Below are 21,324 nucleotides of genomic sequence, written 5' to 3' on the forward strand. Positions count from 1 at the left end.
CACAGAGGCTCTACAGCAGGGCTGTACTCAGGACACACCCCCCAGCCACCACAGCAGTGAGAGGGTGGCCTGGCAAAATTCAGAGCTACATTGTCCCATTGTCATTGGAGCGTTTTGAGTGACACAGGCTCGACTCACCCGGGCTCCACAGTGGGCAGCGATCTCCTCGAAAGGAGCCTTCTGGAACTTCTCCACCACTTGTCGCCTCCGCTCCCGCTCCTGCTCCTCCACAGCCACGCTGTCTACTGGAGCAGAGAGGAGATCACAGCATCACACAGGCACGGAATGGGGGCGGTTGGATGGGACCTCTGGAGACACCTAGTCCAGTCCCTCCGCTAAAGCAGAGTCACCCAGAGCAGGCTGCCCAGGGTCGTCTCCAGGAGGATTTGGAATCTCTCCAGAGAAGGAGACTCCACAACATCTCTGGGCAGCCTCTTCTAGGGCTCCCTCCAGCAGCCTCACAGGAAAGAAGTTTCTCTTCATCTTCAGATGGAACCTCCTGGGTTCCAATTTGTTCTCTTGCTCCTCGTCCTGTACCTGGGCACCCCTGAAAAGAGGCTGGCCCCATCCTCTTGACATCCACCCTTTAGATCTTTATGAGCACTGAGAAGATCCCCTCTTGTACAGGCCAAATAGCCCCAGGTCTCTCAGCCTTTCCTTATCAGAGAGATGCTCCAATCCCTTCAGCCTCCACTGGATTCTCTCCAGTCTCTTGAACTGGGCAGGCCAGAACGTGGACACAGTAATCCAGATGTGGTCTCAGCTCACTCTCTGCCCAGGTGGCTCTCAGCTGCTCCCCACCCTCACAGACCACCACCTCCCTACCTTCCCAGTATGGATTTGGGCACCCCTAGAAGGCTAAGGAGCACATCTCCAGTGGGGCTCTGGGACCAGACCCATCAGAACATGAAATGCTGCCATGGCAATGGGGAACTCGACCATCCATGGTGTGCACACACAGATACGGGGTGACAGCAAGCATCACCACAGTAGCCTCCACCTCTCTGCAAAGGCCATCTCCCTCTCTTACCTATTGCCTTCTTCAGTGTCTCGTACGTGATCTCCTCTGCTGGTGCTCTCTAAAGGAAGGAGAAAAGGAGATGAGGCTCAGCACATAGCACAGGACATTGGTCTTGGATCACAACAACTCAGAACTAGTGTCCCAACCTGCATTCTTGCACCAAAACCTGGTCCTTAAAGACCAGGGATATTGATTCCGTGCACTGAATTGCAGGCTGGTACACGAAGGTCCCATCAGGGGAAGTTTGGGTCTGTTTGACCCTACTTGCTGCAAGACATGGTGGGTCTGAGTTATGGGCCCCTGTGCTTGCAGCCAGAGGAGCAATTACGGGTGAAGCCAAATGGAGAGTGAAGGAGCAGGCTGCTCTGAGGGCACGGTGTAGCAGGGGTGAGGCAGCCCCCATGCCTGTGGTACCTGCTCCCGCTCAGGGCTGTTCCTCGACTCCACCTCGACCTGCAGAGAAATGGTCTCACCGATGCTCTTCCTCTTGGACAAACGATCTTCATCTGGGGAGGAAGAGGAAGGGCTGAAGAGCTAATTGAAGCTATCCTGGGGGCAGCAGGGTGAGCGCAGGCAGCTCCCAGCCTCACATCCTGCTCTCACAGCAGTCCTTCTAAGCCCAAAGCCATCCAAAACAGCAGAAGTGAGGACTGAGCCAAGCCTTTCATGGCCGTCCAGCCACGCATGTGGTAACCCCAGGAAGTTTCCACTTTGTGCCTCAGTATCCCCAAGGCTGCACCTCCAACAGAGAGCAGGAAAACAACCAGCCCATGTAGAGGACAAGAACTGCACACTCTCCTAACTTTGCAGTGCAAGGGCCTAGTTTCCTCTCCTCCCAGTTCCCCAGGAGGCCCTGGAGTGGTACATACCTGTCAGCTGGGGGATGTAGGGTGTGCTGAGGCGGTCTGAGTTGTAGCCACTGCCACCCAGCACCTCGCTGATCTTGCTCTGCCAGAAGAAGACCTCTGGGCCCAGGTGGTCAAGGCTCTTGCTCAACCTACAGAGGTGGAGAAAAATCAATGGAGATGGCAGCATTAATCCTGCTAAGAGAACCACACCAGAATGGTTTCCAGTCCCTTTGAGTCAGAAACAGAACATTCTTGTGGCTTGGGATGCATCACAGTGTTAGTGTGCTCAGGTGGCCATGAAGGCCAACAATATTTTGGCTTCATCAGCAATGGTGTGGCCAGCAGCACGAGGGCAAAGATCATCAGCCCCATGTACTCAGCACTGCTGAGGCTGCACCTTGACTCCTGGGATCAGCTTTGAGCTCCTCACACTAAGAAGGACATTGAGGTGCTGAAGGGTATCCAAAGAAGGGCAACAAAGCTGATGAAGGGTCTAGAGCACCAGCCTTGTGAGAAGCAGATGAGGGAACTGGGGTTGTTTAGTCTGGAGAAGAAGAGGTTCTTGCTCTCTACAACTCCTTGAAAGGAGGTTGGTGTGAGATGGGGGTTGGTCCTATCCAAGTGATAGGACAAGAGGACATGGCCTTCAAGTTGTTCCAGGGGAGGTTCAGGTCAGACATGAAGAACAATTTCTTCCCCAGAAGGGTTGTCAAGGCCTGGAACAGGCTGCCCAGGGCAGTGGTAGAGTTTCTAGCCCTGATGTGGTGTAGATGTAGATGTGGTGCTGAGGGACCTAGTTTAGTGGTGACCTAGCAATGCTGAGTTAACAGTTGAAGTTGATCTTAAAGGTCTCTTTCAAGCAAAGCAACTCTATGATTCTATGATCTCATGAGTGCCAGTCCCTCAAGGAACAGGCAGTGGGGAAGAAGGTATTCTCAGGCTCTTACGTGGGTTTCTCCACAAACACATCTTCAGGGAGCAGATAGGGAGCTTCCTTCTGTCGCTTCTGGATGACCTGTGGAAGACATGCAAGAAGCCAAGCTCAAACCCCATGGGTGGCCAGGAGGGCTGATGTCTGAGCTGCTATGGACAAAAGCTTCAGCCCTGTCCCCAGCCACTCCCTCACACCTCATGGATGTGCTGGCAGAAGGTGGGCACGGTGGTGAGCTGGCTGATGAGGTTCAGGTAAGCTGCACCGAGGGCAAAGAGTGCACAGCGGTTGTATGCCGTCAGGTTGTCCTCATTGATCTGGGCAATCTCCTGCAAGAGAGATACAGCTCCATCAGAAAAGGATGGACAAGGCCCCATCCATCTTCTGGCATCCTCTGCCTTCCAAACATCCTAGCTTTTGGAATCTGGCTTTGCAGTAGTTCCTACAAGGCAGCTAGGATCTCTTCCTAGGCTGTTGGGTTGATCCTACTGTGGTGGGAGAAGCTGAGAGCAGGCAAAGCATGTGATCCCCCTTCCTCCAAAGAGGACCAGCTCCAAAACATTCCCCCTTCCAGACGCTCCTTCCCATCTAAAGAAGACTTTTTTACATTGAGGCTGGTAAGACACTGGCCCAGGTTGCCCAGAGAAGTGGTAGATGCCTCATCCCTGGAGCCATTCCAAGTCAAGTTAGACAGGTCTCTCAGCAATGTGATCTAACTGAAGATCATAGAATCATAGAATCATAGAATCAACCAGGTTGGAAGAGACCTCCAAGATCATCCAGTCCAACCTATCACCCAGCCCTAAGCAATCAACCAGACCATGGCACCAAGTGCCTCATCCAGTCTCCTCTTGAACCTCTCCAGCGATGGCGACTCCACCACCTCCCTGGGCAGCCCATTCCAATGGGCAATCACTCTCTCTGTGAAGAACTTCTTCCTAACATCCAGCCTGTACCTCCCCTGGCACAACTTGAGACTGTGTCCTCTTGTTCTGCTGCTGGTTGCCTGGGAGAAGAGACCAACCCCCACCAGGGTTCAACCCCCCTTCAGGTAGTTGTAGACAGCAATGAGGTCACCCCTGAGCCTTCTCTTCTCCAGGCTAAACACCCCCAGCTCCCTCAGCTGCTCCTCATAGGGTTTGTGTTCCAGGCCCCTCACCAGCTTCGTTGCCCTTCTCTGGACACATTCCAGTACCTCAACATCTCTCTTAAATTGAGGAGCCCAGAACTGGACACAGTACTTAAGATGTCCCTGCTCACTACAGGATGTTTGGACTAGATGATCTTTAAAGGGCCCTTCCACCCCAAAAAGATTGTAAGATTCTATGATTCTTTGATCACATCCCAGTCCACCCACCCCACGGTGTTGAGCTCCAGCAGCCCTCCCAGCTCCCCCACTGCCTACCTGCACTGCCAACACGAGGCGGATGAGGTCCACCACGACCTCCTCATTAGCCAGCTCAATGCTGATGAGCATCAGGAGGCTGAAGAGAGCCTCATAGTGAGCCTGCACATTACTCTCCTCCTTGCATATCAGATAGATGTGTCGGTAGAGCTGCTGGCCATGCTGTTGGGACACAGAGAGATGTCTGTCACTTCCTTAGCATCTGCCATCAACAGAGAAAGAAAAGCAGCAAGGCCCAGCAAAGGTGCCTCCATCTATGTGGGAAAGAGCAGAACCCCAGCAGTCACCAAGCAAATGAAGAAAGCCCCAGGGAGAAGGAGCTGTGACTATCAATATGAATAAATAACATGAGACAACTTTGAAAGCCATTTGATAAAAAGCTTTTGGGGTACCAGCACATCCTGGGGTTCTCATTCCTTGTAGCAAACAGCAGGGAAAGGACAGGGCTCTGAGCAACCTGCTCTAGTTGATGATGGCCCTGCTGACTGCAGAAGGGTTGGACTAGATGACCTTTTATAGGTCCCTTCCAGCCCAAACCATTCTGTGATGTAGGAGTCTAAAAGGCCCATACATAGGAAGCACTGATGCAGACTGAATCCCACCAGCTTTCCCAAAGGACATCTCCAGGTGTAGAGGCATCTAAACTACAAAGGTACTACAAAACTCAGTGTGACCTGGGGACACAGTGGCACAGTCCATACACTGGTCTGCACAAGGACAGTCTGGCCCAGATCCTGACACTACCTTCTTCATGAAGACAGTATCTTGACGTGAGCATTTGTCCACTTTCAGCTTCAGGACCGAGATGTCGCTGATGGTGCTGCAAGGAAAGGCCAAGGAAAGGGAAAACTCAGACATGGGAGGGAGGAAGTGTGATTGCCACATGCCTGCAGAACTCCACTTCAGGAATGAGCCATCTAGGACGAAGCTAAAGGTGGCTTTTAAAACCCACCTGAGCAACTGAGATGTTCAAGAGCACTGAGGGAAACCACTACAGGATCTCAAGGCAGTGTGCTCATGAACACCAAGGCAAGCTGACATAGAAATGTCCAAGCAAGATTGTGTAAATCCAACGGAGATGCTCCCACCTGGGATTACAGTCACCTTCTACCAAAGCAATGCAGCAAGTGCCCAGCAATGCAGTCAATGGAGCCACTTAGGAGGTTACTGCTCCTGTGCATCCCCCTGGGACCACTGCCTAACCACAGTTACATTCAGCAGCGTGATCCCACACCCAAAGAGACCTCCCACCTGTGTGGCTCCTCACAGACCACTCACCTGCAGCATTAAACTACCCCAGAAACTGGTACCAAGTTTAACAACTATTCTTCCAGTGCTTCAAGCCCAGCAGGTCTCCCTCCCAAGCTTCCTCTGCAGCATCTGCAGGTCCCAGCCCTTTTGAGGGGCCCCAGGGACATACCTGATGGTGGAGAACTTCTGTCGGTTCCCGTGGCGATCGATGAAGCTGATGAGGATCTCCAGGACAAAGAGGCGGATCTCAGCATCTTCCATAAGGGCTGATGAGAGCAGCCTGTCCAGGAAGGCACTGGGAAGTGCTGTCAGCATGTTACTGCACTGGAAGCCCACAGAGACCTTCAAGCATCAAAGAAAACAAGAGGCAGCATGACAATGTCAGCAAGAAAGAGAAGGTGCAAGCAAAGAAGACCAAGTACAGCTTCAGTGCTTCCTAAATCACCCCAGGAGAGAGGATCCCCAAGCTCAGCTCTACCATGCCAGCAGCTGGGAACCTCAGAAGGGGTTGGATGTTCCTGTGGGGATGGTGCCACGTTCATACCTGGAGGAGGGACTTCAGGAGCATTATCTGTGTCAGCCGATTACGGTTCTCCCTGCCGTGGAGAGAGGAAACACGTGGTAAAATCCAAGTGGAAACAAGACAGCCTTCCTTCCACACCCAAAGGATGGAAAAGCCTTGGAAAAGGCAGGACCAGTTTCCCCAGAGTAACCACCACAGACAGCCATGGTGTAAAGGTCTCCAGCAAACGAGCTTCATCCTTAACAGCCAGGTAAAAGGCTGCTAAAGGAATGCTTAACAGTGGGATGATGAAGGAATGATGATTATCCAAGCGCATAGCCTGCCACAGGTGCTGGAAACAAGGCAGCATTTGCACCTCCAAGGCAGCTGCAAGCTGAGCTCAGGATGATGAACCAATCTCTGGACATCCCTCTCCCACGGGGACTCTCAAGGGACACCAAGCACTCTTTCTGAACAGGGTCCTCACTTTTTAAGAGCTGATAATTGAAGGGACAAAGCCCAAGCCCACCTGCTCGTGGAGGCACCTCTGCTCCTTGTTCCCATCACACTTCCTGCAGAGCCGCTATGAACCAAACTTCCACTTCAGCAGTGTGGTGAGGTTTAATGCAAAAAAAGAGGGAATCCAGAATTCTCTACTGTCTGAACTCAGTCTTTCCTAGTTTTGGGAGGACACAGGGATTTCCAGGCTTTCCATGACATACTGCTTGTGCTGCCTACCTATGCCCAGAAGAGAAGGCTCTGGGGAGACCTTATTGCTGGAGAAAGCTCATGAGCTCATAAAGGAGCAGTAACAAACAGCCTGGCACAGCCAGTCTAGCACTGAGAAGACATGGACCTGCTGGAGTGGGTCCAGAGAAGGCCACAAAAATGATCATGAGGCTGGAACCTCCCTGCTATGAGGAGAGGTTGAGGGAGCTGGGATTGTTCATCCTTTAGAAGAGAAGGCTCCAGGGAAAATTTCTTGTGGCCTTTCAATACTTAATGGCGGCCGAGGTGAAAGCTGGGGACAGACTTTTTAGCAGGGCCTGTTATGACAGGACAAGGGGTGATGGATTTAAACTAAAAGAGAGGAGATTCAGACTGGATAGAAGGAAGAAATTGTTTCTCCTGAGGGTGGTGAGACACTTGCCCAGGTTGCCCAGAGAGGTGGTAGATGCCCCATCCCTGGAAACATTCCAGGTCATGTTGGACATGGCTCTGAGTCTAGTTGCAGATGTCCCTGCTGCCTGCAGGGTTGGTTGGACTAGAAGACCTTTCTAGGTCCCTTCCCACCCAAACCACTGTGTGATGCTATGCTTCTACGACAGCAGAGACATCCTGGGGCTAGCAGCCCAATTATGCTCCTGCAGTAAGGAAAGCTGCCCTGGCTGAATGGCACCCAGCACACCTCCCACCACATGAACCAGGACTGAGGGCAGGCATCAGGAATCACCCCTGTGTGAGCAAGGAGCAGAGCACCTCCCATCAGCCAGCAAAGCCTCTTCTCCCACCACAGACAAGTGGGAAGAGCCTGACCGTACAGCCAAGGTAAATATAGCATCAAGAGCTGTTTGCTCCTTACCTACACGTTTCAGAGCTGATACCCTCAAATAGCTCTCATGGTCTGTTCCCACACTTCTCAAGCAATTATCTTGTTTGGGTGTTTTCCCTTCCTCCTCTTCCTCCACTGCTGGGTATAAATATCATCTCCTGCTCAGTGTTAATAAAAGCTCAGAGGCAGCTCAGAGTGGGGAGGCAGCAATGTGCAAGCCAGTCCCATGAAGTAATACAAAAGCTTCTCAAAAGCCATGGGCAGCTCTTGCTCACCAGTGGCCACCTCACTGCCCTCAGACAGCTGAAATATGGACACTTGACAGCACAAGAGGAAATGGCCTCAAGTTGCACCGGGAGAGGTTAGACATGAGGAACCATTTCTTCCACAAAAGGGCTGTCAAGGCCTGGAACAGGCTGCCCAGGGCAGTGGTGGAGTCACTATCCCCAGAGGGATTGAAAAGCTGTGGAGATGTGGTGCTGATGGACATGTTTCAGTGGTGACCTGGCAGTGCTTGGTTAATGGTTGGGCTTGATGATCTTAATGGCCTGTTCTAACCAAAACAATTCTACCATTCAAAGTCACACCCTTGAATATTATTTTTAGTTCCTGGCTAATCCTTGGAGGACACCCCAGGACTCAGCTCTTCTCTCAGCAGGTACCTGCAGCACCACTTCCTGTAAACATTTTTGCCCCTTGCTGCTCTGGTGTTCCAATGCTCCTTGTCATCACGTTTGCAGCAGACAGCAAAATACTTTAACCATGAATCAGATGTTGCTCAGCTTCCCCTGCTCTTAAGAAGAAGCTCTCCATGCTCAGCCTTTCTGATAGTGTGCCCATGTCCCACTCTGTCCCCAAATATCACCTTAAACTGGTGGCTTGAGGACCTCCCCAGCACTTCCAGCACTGGCTTCAAAGCCTTACACATGGGATAGCAGGAGGGAGAGCAGGTCAGGGGGAGGATGAGGAGTGAGGAAGGCATCAGGTCTCACCCGGCTTTGCCGTCCTCGATGGAATGCTGTGAGGAGGGCAGCGGCACCTTGTTCATGATGAACACCATCACCTCAGACTGCTGGTAGGTGGGCAGTGTGCTGGCAAAGGACCCTGTGGGGACAAGAGTCAGCTAGCTGTGTGCAGGGCACAACCCAGTGTGATGGGGTCTGCTCATGTGCCCCGTTCCAAGCTGGCAGCAGGACCCTCACAGCAAGACTGGAAAAGGACAAGGCCTGCTAAGATCCAGCACCCACAGGCAGCTTTATCTTCAGGGTGATTCAAGAGGCATCAAAATTCCTCCTGGGTCAGGCACTCCCAGGCCCAGGCAGGGTGAGGCTGAGATGCCAACACCTTCCTCTGCCCTTTCTTTTCTTGGGGCTGGTGCATCATCATCCTCAGCAGCTGCAGCATTCACATTCCCCACTCTCCTTCCTTTCCTCAGGGTCTCCTACCCAGGGAGAAATCTGGGGCAGCTGGTCAACAGCCAGCTGAAGACGAATAAGCCAATGTGTGCCCAGAAGGCCAACAGCATCCTGGCTTGGATCAGCAATAGTGTGGCCAACAATAATGACTATGGCAGGGATTGTCCCCCTGGGGACTGGTGAGACTACGATTTTATACTATGTTCAGTTTGGGGTCCCTCACTCCAAGAACGACATTGAGGGGCTGGAGGACATCCAAAGAAGAACAGCAAAGCTGGTGAAGGGTCTAGAGCACAAGTCTTGTGAGGAGTGGCCAAGGGAATTGGGGTTGTTCAGCCTGCAGAAAAGGAGGCTCACGGGAGATCTTCTCACTCTCCACAAAGCCCTGAAAGGAGGTTGGAGCAAGGTGGGTGTCAGTCTCTTCTCCCAAGGAAAAAGCAATATAACAAGGGGAAATGGCCTTAAGTTGTGCCAGGGGTTGGGCATGAGGAACAACTTCTTCCCTGGAACGGTTTTCAAGGCCTGGAACAGGCTGCTTAGAGCAGCCCCCATCCCTAGAGCAATTTAAAAGCTGTGTAGATGTGGTGTGGAGGGTAATGGTTTAGTGGTGATGTGGCAGTTGCTGGGTTGGACTTGAGGATTTTAAAGGCCTTTTCCAACCAAAACGACTCCACAATTCTATGCCTCTAACGACTCCCTGTGCTCAGCAGCCCTGCTGGGGATGCCTGGGGTTGCAATGCCACCTGCTGATAGCCAGTGGCAGCAGACAGAAATCCCCTCCCATCACCACTGCTAAAATGAGGGTGACTTTGTTTCACCCCAGATAATCCTGCAGATAAACCCACCCACCAACACAAGCTCATGCCCACTCCAGGCACTGCAGGGCACCCCACCTATGGTTTTAATGACAGCCTCCTGGAACATCCTCTCCTCATGCTCCTTGATGATCTTGGTGCTGATGCCGGCGGCAGAGTCATAGCTCCCTGTCAGCGCGTAGTCGATGCTGAGTCGCAGCTGCCTAAGCAGGGTGTTGAACACCTCCAGTACTGTAGGGCCTGGAGTGGTGAGAGGTGAGAGATGGTGGAGCATGGTGAGAAGAGAGCCACAGTTTTCCACATGGAGAGGGAAGCTGTATTTTTGCAAAGGACAGTGTGGTTTATGCATCACACCACTCCATAAAGAGACTGAAAAACTGTTTGGCCAGACAACAGAAGAGCAGCGTCCTTCCAGGAGCATCATGAGGGCTGAAAATGAGCCAGCAGCATGCCCAGGTGGCCAAGAAAGCAAACAGCATCCTGGCTTGGACCACCGACAGTGTGGCCAGCACGACCAGGGTAGTGATCATCCCCCTGTACTCAGCACTGGTGAGGCCACACCTTGAATACTGAGCTCACTTTTGCACCCCCCACTCCAAGAAGGATCAAAACTATTCTATGAAATGGCACAGAACAGATCCCCAGCACCTCTGCATGCTCCAGACTGGATCCTCCATCACCAGCTCACATACCAGAGCCCAGTCCAAACATCCAGCACTGCTCCCACCACAACAAAAGGGTGAAAGGATGGATCGAGAGGATCGGTTTGTCCACTTACCAACAGACCCAGAGGCTGCAATCACAGCTGCCTCTGAGAGGACCTCCACAATGCCTGCTCGCACCGTGGCTGCACTCTTGCTGTTGGCATCCAGGTGCCCCAGGAGCTGCTGGATCACGAGATGGGAGTGCTGTGGCTAGAAGGAGTGCATGAACATCAGAGAATCACAGAATCACAGAATTGCTTAAGCTGGAAAAGACCTTTTTAACTATTGAGTCCAACTGTTGACCCAGCACAGCAAAGACCACCACTAAAGCAGGTCCCACAGCACAGTGGGTGCTGCATGCACAAGGTGGCAGCCCATTTCTATAACCCACATGGCTACCAGGGACAAATCCTGCACTGAGTCCCTGCTCAGCTCTGCTCAGCTGTGGTGCTGAGGGACTTGGAAGTGCTGGGTTAACAGCTGGGCTCATTGGTCTTAAAGGTCTCTTCCAAGTAAAACAGCTCTGTGATTCCAGGAATCACTCCTGAGACTGAGACAGAAGCTGCACGAGCAGCATCCTAAAACATGCAGGGCTGGCACACAGCCAGGCTAACGCCCACCAGCCCACTCCCACCCAGCCAGCCCAGCCCACACTGCCACACACCCACCCCCTGCGTGTCTCCAGCCCATCGTGGTGGCCAAGATCGTTGGGAGCGCTTGGGCTCGGCGCCGCCGGGATGCGGCAATGCAGCGGTGGTGGCTCTGACTCAGCCCAGGCATGGAAGCAGAAGCTGGAGCTTCCAAGCATGCACGTGTGTCCCCAGCCAGTGCCACCAGGCAGAGTCCCACCAGCTCCTCACCTGGATCGAGTACATGATGATCCTGAAGCAGCAAGTGGCAAAGATCTTCGGCTCCCAGAGCGAGTGGTTATCCAGGTGGCTGAGGAGGAAATGCAAACAGAGGGGAAAGTAAACTGTCAGTCCCTTGGATCCTGCAGGACCAGGGACGGCCAGAAGCAGCAGGGAAGAAACCCTGCAGGCAAGGGCAGGGACGCAAGCTGACTTTTCTCCACGACTGCTATCTATCCCATGCCACTGCATCCAAAGACAAGAGCTAAGCCTGAAACCCAGTGCCCATCTCCAGCAGCATGCTGAGGGACCCTTCACCCAGCCCTGCCCCTCACTAGCTGTTTCCCTGTGCCTCAGTTTCCCTTGGGAGGCCTGACTTACATGAGGACAGGCTTGATGGCGTTCTTGATGTTGCCGTAGGCTGCTCGGCCCAGCAGCTCCCGCAGACACCTCTCAGCCAGCTCTGCAGGACTCTCCTTCTCCTTCTCAGCGGCTTGCAGCGGCGAGGGGGAGCGGCTGTGAAAGCAGAGGAGGGCGGTGAGAGTGGTGCTGAGCGTGTGGCAGCGGGAGAGGCACAGAAGCCAGCTGGGGAGGGCTGGAGCAAAACCGTCATGGCACCTGCCTGCACCTCCTAGGTTACCCCTCACAGAGCCCAGAGCCACCCTGCAGCACATTGATGTCACCTTGCCAGACAGACAGGGTAGCTCTGTCCCAGCAGTGCCCAGTGATAAAGCACTGCTGGACTGGAGCCAGCCCAGAAAGCAGCACGTGTGCATGGATGGCAGAGCAGGGAGACGTGCCAGGCTGGCCCTGCTTGTGGTGCCAGGTTGTGCCAGGCAGCAGCGACAGTCCCTGCATCCCTGGGGCTGTGGGAATGATCACAGTGTGCAGTGCTGCAGGAGGAAGGATGTTATGGCGGGGGGAGTGAGGACATAGGACATTACATTCCCCCCGGGGTGGACACAGCTGCCCAGGGGAGAGAAAGTAAAGCAGTCATGACTGGGCACAAATCACCCTGAATATCAACACCCCAGAGGAGATCCATCTTATAGATAGATAGATAGATAGATAAATAGGTTGGACTCGATGATCTCGAAGGCCTTTTCCAACCTGGTTAATTCTGGGATTCTGTGATCTATCCTCTTTTCCTACACTTGGGCTTGTTTGGCATCACATAAACACCATAAATGCTTTTATCACCTTGATGCTTCCGTTTAGAAGAACAAAATGAAAAGTCATCAGGCCAGAAGCCCACTTCCCAAGTCTGAAAGATCCCTCTTAACCTTGAGAACAAAAACCTCAGGAGGAATTCACGCCTGTTTTGCGGCTCTCTGCTTCTCAGTTAAGCACCTCCCCATCAAACACCCAGCTGGTGGCAAGCATGCAGCTGGTGAGAAGCCAGACCAAGAGAATGGAAGGTCAGCAAGTAAAGCCATATTTCAGTTCCTGAGATTCCTTGCCTGGCTTTAAAACAGCTTCTGTAGCATTTAAGCAGGAATCTCTCACAGAACAGGCAGCTCAGAACCTTTTCAAACTGCGAAGGGATGGTGCAGAGAGCTCTCTGGATCACAGGAGCTATGGTGCCCTACTGCAATAACCTTCACTGCACCGGGGGCACAGAGTTCCTGTCACATGCAGCATCCTTCACAGAATCCCAGAATTCCAGCATGGTGGAGGTTGGAAGGGATCTCTGGGGATCATCTAATCTAACCCCTCTGCTAAAAATCAGGGTCACCTAGAGCAGGTTGCCCAGGCAGGTTTGGAATCTCTCCAGAGAAGGAGACTCCACAACCTCTCTGGATAACCTGTTCCAGTGCTTCAGCACCCTCACAGGGAAGAATTTTTTCCTCCTGTTCAGATTGAACGTCCTGCATCCCAGTTTGTGCCCACTGCTTCTTGGCCTGTCCCTGGGCACCACTGAAAGGAGTCTGGCCCCATCCTCTTGACCCTGCTCTTTAGCTATTGATCAGCATTGAGAAGATCCTCTCTGTCTACTCTTCTCCAGGCTAAATAGCCCCAGTTCTCTCAGCCCTTCCTCCTCACAGAGATGCTTCAGTCACCTCAACATCTTTGTAGCCTCTGCTGGACTTTCTCCAGTAATTTTTTTGTCACTCTTGAACTGGAGAGCCCAGAATTGGACCCAAACTGCAGATGTGGCCTCACTATGGGCAGACTAGAGGGGGAGGAGAACCTCCCTCGACCTGCTGGCCACACTCTTCTGAATGCACCCTAGGAGACCATTGGTCTTCCTGGCCACAAGGGCACATTGCTGGCTCATGAGGAACCTGATGTTTACCAACAGTCCCAGGTTCAGTTCTCCACAAAGGTGCTTTCCAGCAGGTCAACCCTAACCTGTATAGGTGCATGAGGTTTTTCCTCCCCAGCTGCAGGACCCCACACTTGCTCTTGTTAAACTTCATGAAGCTCCCCTCCACCCAACTCTCCAGCCGGTACAGGTCTTGCTGAATGACACCACGGCCTGACAGGGTGTCAGCCACTGCTCCCAGCTTTGCATCCTTCAGTGGAGTACTCACAGGGTCTCCCCTCACCACATTTTTCGTGAGCTGCAGACACAAATCATCCTCCTGCAACGCTTCTGCCCTGCAAAACCTTGCCAAAAGCCACTCCAGGACCCCAAAGCTTCTGTCAGAGTAGGCGGCTCATGGCAGCAGCATCCAACTCACCTTTCAGCCTCCTCTACATTCTGCAAGTTGAAGAGCAGTGAGGGCACAATTTTGTCCATGTGCTGTGGGTCCCAGATGTTGGCTTGGAGTTCATCATTCACTGTCTTCCTCACCACTCCTTGCAGGCCTTTAATGCCAGACATCCGGATCCTAGGGAACAAAATGACACCAAAATGCTTCCTATCTCTACAGCAAATGGAATATGTTTACATTCTCATATACCCAGGGATTGAACTGGGCAAGACTTTGGACAGAAGACACTCATTTCTGGGCTGCTGGAGGGGTTCATGCAGGCAATGCTCCAATTCCTATTTCCAGACCACAGGGAAAGCCTCCTGCCCTGAGAGTAAGCTGGAACAAGGTGGGGCTCAATCTCTCCTCCAAAGGACAAGAGGAAATGGCCTCCAGTTGTGCCAAGAGAGGTTTAGGTTGGCTACAATGAACAATTGCTTCAAGAAAGAGTTGTCAAGGCCTAGAATAGGCTTCCCAGGGCAGTGGTGGAGTCACCACCCCTGGAGGACATTACAAGACATGTACATGTAGATGTGGTGCTGAGGGGCATGTTTCAGTGGTGACCTGGCAGTGCTGGGTTAATGGTTGGAGTTGGTGGTATTAAAGGTCTCTTCCAATCTAAACAAATTCTATGATTCCTTGATTCTGTGATTCTATCCCTGAGAGATGTGGCTTCCTACAGCCTGACAGATATGAGTGGAAAAGACTCTGAACCACTAAACCCATCCTAGCAGCAGCAGCTGGCCCCATCCATCATCCTTCCTGGTAGCTGCTCAGGGCAAGCAGCAGCCACACATCTCCACAGCATGCACCACTCAAGATGGAGAGGTGGCACCAGCAAGCCTGGCCTCTCTGAAGGACTGGATTTGCACATGGGAAGTCTCTGTTCTCCAGCATGCTTGCAGGGTGTTCCCATTTCCCCCTCTCCAAGCAGCCACAGAGCTGAGATGCACCCATGGAATGCTGGGTGCCATGGAAACTGAGGTGCTTTTGGACATTTGGGTCCAGAAATCTTTACCCTGCTCTAGTCAATAGGGTCATGAATAAAAATTTCCCTATCCAGCAGGATTCCCAGCTCTGAGACCAACCCCTCAACACACTCTGCTAATGCCTGAGAGAGATGCCACGTGCTTGTCAGCAGAAATGAAGGCATTAAATAACCTGCTCTGAGGGCTCCCAAAGCATTTAGCAGATCTAATCAAGGCAATAATCAGACCGAGCCACAGTTCTTGAGGAAGGAGCTTTGAGCAGGACCAAGGGCTCAGAAAAGCAGCCTGCTCCTCCTTAATTACAGGAGCTGCAAAATTCCTCTCTCCCAGCCTCCAGAGCAAATTGGCCAGCAGCACCCAGTGCCCTGAAGCTGAAATGAAAATAATGAGTCCTCTGCATTATTTCCTTATTAAGGAAAGAAAACTACCCTATGAGTCTGCAGTGTTACAAGGAGGCGAGCTTGGTCTGGGGAGACAAACCTCCCTGAGGTGTAATGAAGGAAGCTAAATGCAGGGGGTCATAAAGTGATACTCCCCAAGGCATACTGCTGGGGCCAGTTCTCTTTAATATCTTTATCAATGATCTAAGGATGAGGGGATCAAAGGAACCCTCAGTAAGTTGGGTGGGAGGGTTGATCTGCTGGAGGTTCAGGAGGCTCTACAGAGGGATCAGACCAGGCTGGATCAATGGGCCAAGGCCAATGGGATGAGGTTCAACAAGACCAAGTGCCAGGTCTTGCACTTGGATCACATCAACACTCCAGGCTTGAGGAAGAGTGGCTGGAACCTGCCTGGTGGAAAAGGACCTGGGGGTGTTTGTCGAGGGCCAGCTCAAGATTAGACAGCAGTGTGCCCAGGTAGCCAAGATGACCAACAGCATCCTGGCTTGGATCAGCAATAGTGTGGCCACTGTCCCCCTGTATTCAGCATTGCTGAGGCTGCACCTGCAATACTGGTTTCAGTTTGGAGCCCCTCACTCCAAGGACATTGAGATGCTGGAGTACGTCCAGAGAAAGGCAACAAAGCTGATGATGGGTCTAGAGTCTTGTGAGGAGTAGCTGAGGGAAGTGGGGTTGTATAGCCCGGAGAAAAGGAGGCTGAGGGCAGACCTTCTTGCTCTCTAGAACTCCCTGAAAGGCAGGGATTGGTCTCTTCTCCAAGGAACAAGTGATAGAACAAGATTAAAAGGCCTTAAACTGTGCAAGGGGAGATTTAGGTTGGACACAAGGAACAGTTTCTTCTCTGAAAGGGTTGCAAATCCTCAGACCAGGATACCCAGGGCAGTGGTGGAGTTCCACCACCGGAACGAGACTGTGACTGTCAATATCAGTTATTAGAATCATTTAAGTGCCACTCACTGTGGCAGTCCCCTGGAGGGACTGAAAAGCTGTGTAGCTGTGGTCCCAAGGGACAAGGATTAGTGGTGACCTGGCAGCACGGGATTAATGGTTGGACTTGATGATCTGAAAGGTCTGTTCCAACCATAACTATTCTTTGAGTGTATGAACCTCAAGGCTTCACCTCCCTGCAAGGTAACCAATCCCTGCTGACAGCTCTGGGAACAGCACCCACACGATGTGCTCAAACACCACCTGACATCTGGGCTCTACTCAAACCTTGTCTCTGGCAGCAGTGGCCTCATGCCCAGGGCTTCACAGTGCCAGCCACAGGTGCCATGCCATCCTCACAGAGCAGCTTCTCTTTAACTCCCACACTGCCTGGCCTGGCCTTGGCAGCAGTAAACAACATGAATTTGGCTGCTTTACACTGTAATTAACCCCCTGGGGTACATTTCCCATCACAGCAAAGTGAGTCCTCAACACAGTCTAGAGAGATGTAACCACCTTTAGAGGTGGAAAATAACAGACCACAAGACTTCAGGAGGCAGTTTTTGAGTCAATATTCACGCTGTCAAGAGTGGAGGACATTTTCCCATCATCATCATTGTTCCCTTTGGGGACAGAATAATGTTTTTAGCTCCTGCTCTGAGCTCCAGATGATAAATGCTTAAAGAGGCACTGAAACAGCCCTGTGATGGGGCAGACTCCAGGCATTACCTGCTCATATTTTGCCCAAAGAAAAGAAGTTGGAAGGCTGAGGGCACATTTGGCCTTTGTCCTGCTAACAGCCATGGTGAGATTGAGCATGGCTGCCCTTCTCTCAGGACAACAAATGCAGATCATCTTTTCTAACACACATGTAACGCTGCAACAGAGGCTGGATATGGACTACACTGTGTTTTCTAGGCTCCCTTTCCATCTGCCCATATAGTCAGTGAGGTTTAATACTTGGAAAATAAGCACTTGGAGATCCCTGTGCACTGAGGTGCTGTAGCATGTCCAAAGTAGGGCAATGAAGCTGCTGGTGAAGGGTTTAGAGAACAAGTCTTGTGAGAATCAGCTGAGGAAACTGGGGTTGTTGAGCCTGGAGAGAAGGAGGCTCTCACTCTTTAGTACTCCCTGAAAGGAGATGGGAGTGAGGTGGGAGTTGGTCTGTTCTCCCAAGGAACAAGCAATAGGACAAGAGGAAACTGCCTCAAGTTACACCAGGGGAGGTTTAGATTGGACATGAGGAACAATCTCTTCCCCAAAAGGGTTGTCAAGGCCTGGAACAGGCTGCCCGGGGCAGTTGTGGAGCCACATCCAGCCTGGCCATAAAAACCTCCAGGGATGAGGCTTCTACCACCTTCAGATAATGGAAGGCCACAACAAGGTCTCCTCAGAGCCTTCAGTTCTCCAGTCTGAACAGCCCCAACTCTCTCAGTCTGTCTCCATAGGAGAGGTGCTCCAGCCCTCTGCTCATCCTCGTGGCCCTTCTCTGGACACATTCCAGCACATCCAGATCCTTCCTGTAATAGGGGCTCCAGAACTGGATGCAGTCAATTCATGCTGCCTGCATGCAACCTGTCCCCAAAAGCAGGCACTTGTGCAGGAAAGGCAGAGGCTGGGGGGCACGGGGAAGCCCCCCCAGGACACATTCACAGAGGCAGCAGGGCCAGGGGTGCCCTGCTGAGAGCACTCACTTTGTCCGGATGTCCAGGTCGTCGTGGCTGGAGTGGCACATCTCGCTGAAGCGGGACACAAAGAAGTCGTAGCTGCGGTGGTAAGAGGGGGTGTCCTCCTCGATGTTGGCAAACTTCACAAACTGGGAGAGAAGAAAGAAGGGCTCAGCCCAGCATGGCAACACAAAGAGTCTTAAAATTCCTCTCCAAAGCGGCAAACATTGAGCAGTGCGACACGAGCTTGGCCTGTGCTCTGGGAGGCTCTCCTCCCCAGCCGCTCTGTCCTGGTGAGGCCTCACCTGGAGTGCTGTGTCCAGCTCCGAGCAATCCAGCTCAAGGAGGACAAAGAACTACTGGAGAGAGTCCAGCACAGGGCCACTAAGATGAGAAGGGGACTGGAACATCTATCACACGAGGAAAGGCTGAGAGAGCTAGGGCTGTTTAGCTTAGAGAAAAGGAGGCTGAGAGGGATCTTATTCATGCTTAGAAATATCTAAGGGGTGGGTGTCAGAAGATGTGGCCAGACTCTTCTCAGTGGTCCCCAGTGACAGAACACGAGATAATGGACATAACCTTGAATATAGGAAGTTCCATCTAAATGTGAGAAGAAACTTCTCTACTTTGAGGGTGGCAGAGCACTGGAACAGGCTGGCCAGAGGTGGTGGAGTCTCCATCTGTGGAGACTTTTAAGGTCTGCCTGGATGTGTTGCTATGTGATCTGCTTTAGGTGATCCTGCTCTGGCAGGGGGGCTGGACTTGACGATCTTCAGAGGTCCCTTTCAACCCCTAGCATTCTGTGATTCTGTGATTCTCTGTGACTGAGCTCCAGCAGTACCCAAGACATGGAGTCATCACACAGGGATGTGCCACCACACAGCCCAGACAAGCTCCAGCAGCACCTAGGACCCAGGATCCAGGTGCTGCAAACCTCATTGCAAGCCCCAGAGTTCCCTGTTAAGGGTATTTAGGAGTGCAATGAGGCTCTGAGAGATCCCTAATACACAACACACACTAGTAAGAGGAGATAAATTTCCCCCAGCTTCTTTTCATCCTCCTGGATGGCACAAACCTTGGTCAAAGTTTCTCATACACTGCTGCAGGGGTAAAACAGCTTTGGAAATGTCTATGGAGAAACCAACTGTGAGCAGGTTCTAAAGCACATCCTAGATCTTGCTTGCAGGATGCCACAGCATGAGATCCCATGAGCTCACCAGAAATGACAGCTTTCATGGAGAGAATTAAGGAGGGAGAAAGGATAAACAACTTCCCAAGCTTTCCTCTGAATGTCAAAACTTATTCATGATGAGATGGGAACAAAGGGTTGGGTAGGAAGGAGGAACCTCCACCTTCATCCAGTCCTGTTGACAGGGGTAGCTTTGGAAAAAAAAGGAAAATAAATGAAACCTCAAAAGCACAACAGCTGCCACAGAATCCAAGGGATCAGCTCCTGGCTGGAACACATGAAGCATTCAGCCTGCACCCCAACAGCATCTGGTGCTGTGAACAGACAAGTTTCATCCTTGGCTTGGGACAAGCATCATCCCTCTGCTTCATCCTCCCACTCAGAGTAAGGACATAAGCAGCTGCTTGCCAATATTCTGGGCAGAGAAATTTGCCAGCTCCTTTTGTGCTCCTGTGCTGCACCCTCTGCAGCACGCTGGGAAAGGTGAGGCTGCTTGCATGGGTATGGGATGAGAGGAGAGGATGGTCCAAGTCCACAAAACCAACCCAGCAACATCACAAGAGCAACACAGCAGTGCTGATAGAGAGGATTCTGCCCTTCTGCTCTGCTCTGGTGAGACCCCACCTGCAGTGCTGGGTCCAGCTCTGTGGTCCTCAGCACAGGAGAGATATGGACCCTTCTGGACCCTCTCAGAATGGGCCACAAAGGTGATGTAAGGACTGGAACCCTGTGCTGAGAAGACAGGCTGAGGGAGTTGGGATTGCTCAGCCTGGAGAAGAGAAGGCTCCAGGGAGACCTTCTTGCAGCCTTACAGTACTCAAAAGAGCCTGTAAGGGAGATGGGGACAGACTTTTTAGCAGGGCCTGTTGTGACTAAAAGAGAAGAGATTTAGACCAGCTAGAGGAAGAAATTCTTTACACTGAGGGTGGTGAGATGGTGGCCCAGGTTACCTACAGGGGTGGCAGGTGCCCCATCTCTGTCAATGTTCCAGGTCAGGTTGGATGGGGCTCTGAGCAACCTGATCCAGTTGAAGATGTTCCCACTCACTGCAGGAGCATTGTATGAGATGACCTTTACAGGTCCTCTGTGATTTTGTGGTGCTGGTGCAGCCTTACTGCTTCCAAGAGTATGGCACAAAGCTCTGTGGTTGCACTGAGCCATCCCACGTCGTGCAGACAAGCTGTTATGTAGCAAGGCACCAGGACTGCTGGCTTCCTCTTCTAGCTGGGAGGACCTAACCTACCTCCAAGGGGTTACCTGTCCATGAGGCATTTCTTAAGGTGCTCAGCAGCCTCTGAAGATGCTATGCTGCACAGCAGCTCCTTCTTTACCCCAACCCTATCCATGGGCTTTGCTCACTTCTTGCTTTCTGCATTTGGTGGAATGTGGCTGTGGAATCTCCTTCTCCGAAGAGATTCCAAACACATCTGCACACAATCCTGGGCAACCTTCTCTGGGTGACCCTGCTTTAGATGACCTCCAGAGGTCCTTTCCAAGCCCCAGCATGCTGGGATTCTGGGATTAATATGAACTCTCTGTGCTGGGCTATTAATACCATCAGCTGCAAAAGCTGGCTCTGAGCTGGCAAAGGAGCTGGCTCAGCCCTGCCCGGAACCATTCCCAGCATACAAGGACCAGCTCCAACTGATAAACTCCTCACCAGAAACGTGCAGGGCTGTTATGTAAGAAACCTCTGTACCAGGCAGTGCACAAAAGTGAGTTTTTTAAGCTCATGGCACCTCCACATGCAACTGGAAGTGAGGGCAGGATGCAGAGTGAGGAGCAGTAACAGGGTTCCCCCAGGCAGCACCAGGAGAAGTTGTCCCAAGTGTCCCCACGGCCAAGAAACATCATGAAATAAATGGTCCTCTGCAGCCAGTATCCGTAGGTATCAACCTCACAGCCATGTGAAGGATGGGAGCTCATTTTGTACCATCAGGTCATCAGCACTCCTTATTCTAAAGCTCTTGAGATGCTGAGGATTCCACCCATCCACCACAACAGCACCCATTCCCGACTCAGCTCCCTGTTCTGAGGGCAGCTTCCCTTGATGGCTCTCCTGGAGAGGTGTGGTGGAGCTCCGAGGGACAGCTGGCACAGGAAGTGTTCCCACCCCATCACTCAGGAGCTGCATTTCAAGGGACATAACCCGGGCTGACCAAA

General features: G+C 52.1%; 1 protein-coding gene across 2 annotated transcripts in view; it reads right to left on the reverse strand.

Annotated features, from left to right (window-relative positions):
- EFR3B (EFR3 homolog B) overlaps nt 1–21,324 on the reverse strand; it is a 37,327-nt gene that overhangs the window by 820 nt on the left and 15,183 nt on the right. The window contains exons 5-21 of one of the 2 annotated variants that reach the window (XM_054383588.1): nt 18,000–18,121; nt 13,977–14,126; nt 11,674–11,808; nt 11,305–11,383; nt 10,519–10,654; nt 9,819–9,980; nt 8,503–8,614; nt 6,001–6,052; nt 5,626–5,798; nt 4,950–5,025; nt 4,206–4,367; nt 2,998–3,129; nt 2,817–2,884; nt 1,891–2,018; nt 1,436–1,527; nt 1,031–1,079; nt 139–245 (exon numbers count right to left, since the gene is read on the reverse strand). In XM_054383588.1, coding sequence (XP_054239563.1) covers nt 139–245; nt 1,031–1,079; nt 1,436–1,527; nt 1,891–2,018; nt 2,817–2,884; nt 2,998–3,129; nt 4,206–4,367; nt 4,950–5,025; nt 5,626–5,798; nt 6,001–6,052; nt 8,503–8,614; nt 9,819–9,980; nt 10,519–10,654; nt 11,305–11,383; nt 11,674–11,808; nt 13,977–14,126; nt 18,000–18,121 — 1,935 coding nt within the window. The remainder of the gene's footprint in view (nt 1–138; nt 246–1,030; nt 1,080–1,435; nt 1,528–1,890; nt 2,019–2,816; nt 2,885–2,997; nt 3,130–4,205; nt 4,368–4,949; nt 5,026–5,625; nt 5,799–6,000; nt 6,053–8,502; nt 8,615–9,818; nt 9,981–10,518; nt 10,655–11,304; nt 11,384–11,673; nt 11,809–13,976; nt 14,127–17,999; nt 18,122–21,324) is intronic. The other variant, XM_054383589.1, reaches the window with a different exon arrangement.

This window comes from Indicator indicator, chromosome 9 (assembly GCF_027791375.1).
Source record: "Indicator indicator isolate 239-I01 chromosome 9, UM_Iind_1.1, whole genome shotgun sequence".
Taxonomy (NCBI): Eukaryota; Metazoa; Chordata; class Aves; order Piciformes; family Indicatoridae; genus Indicator; species Indicator indicator.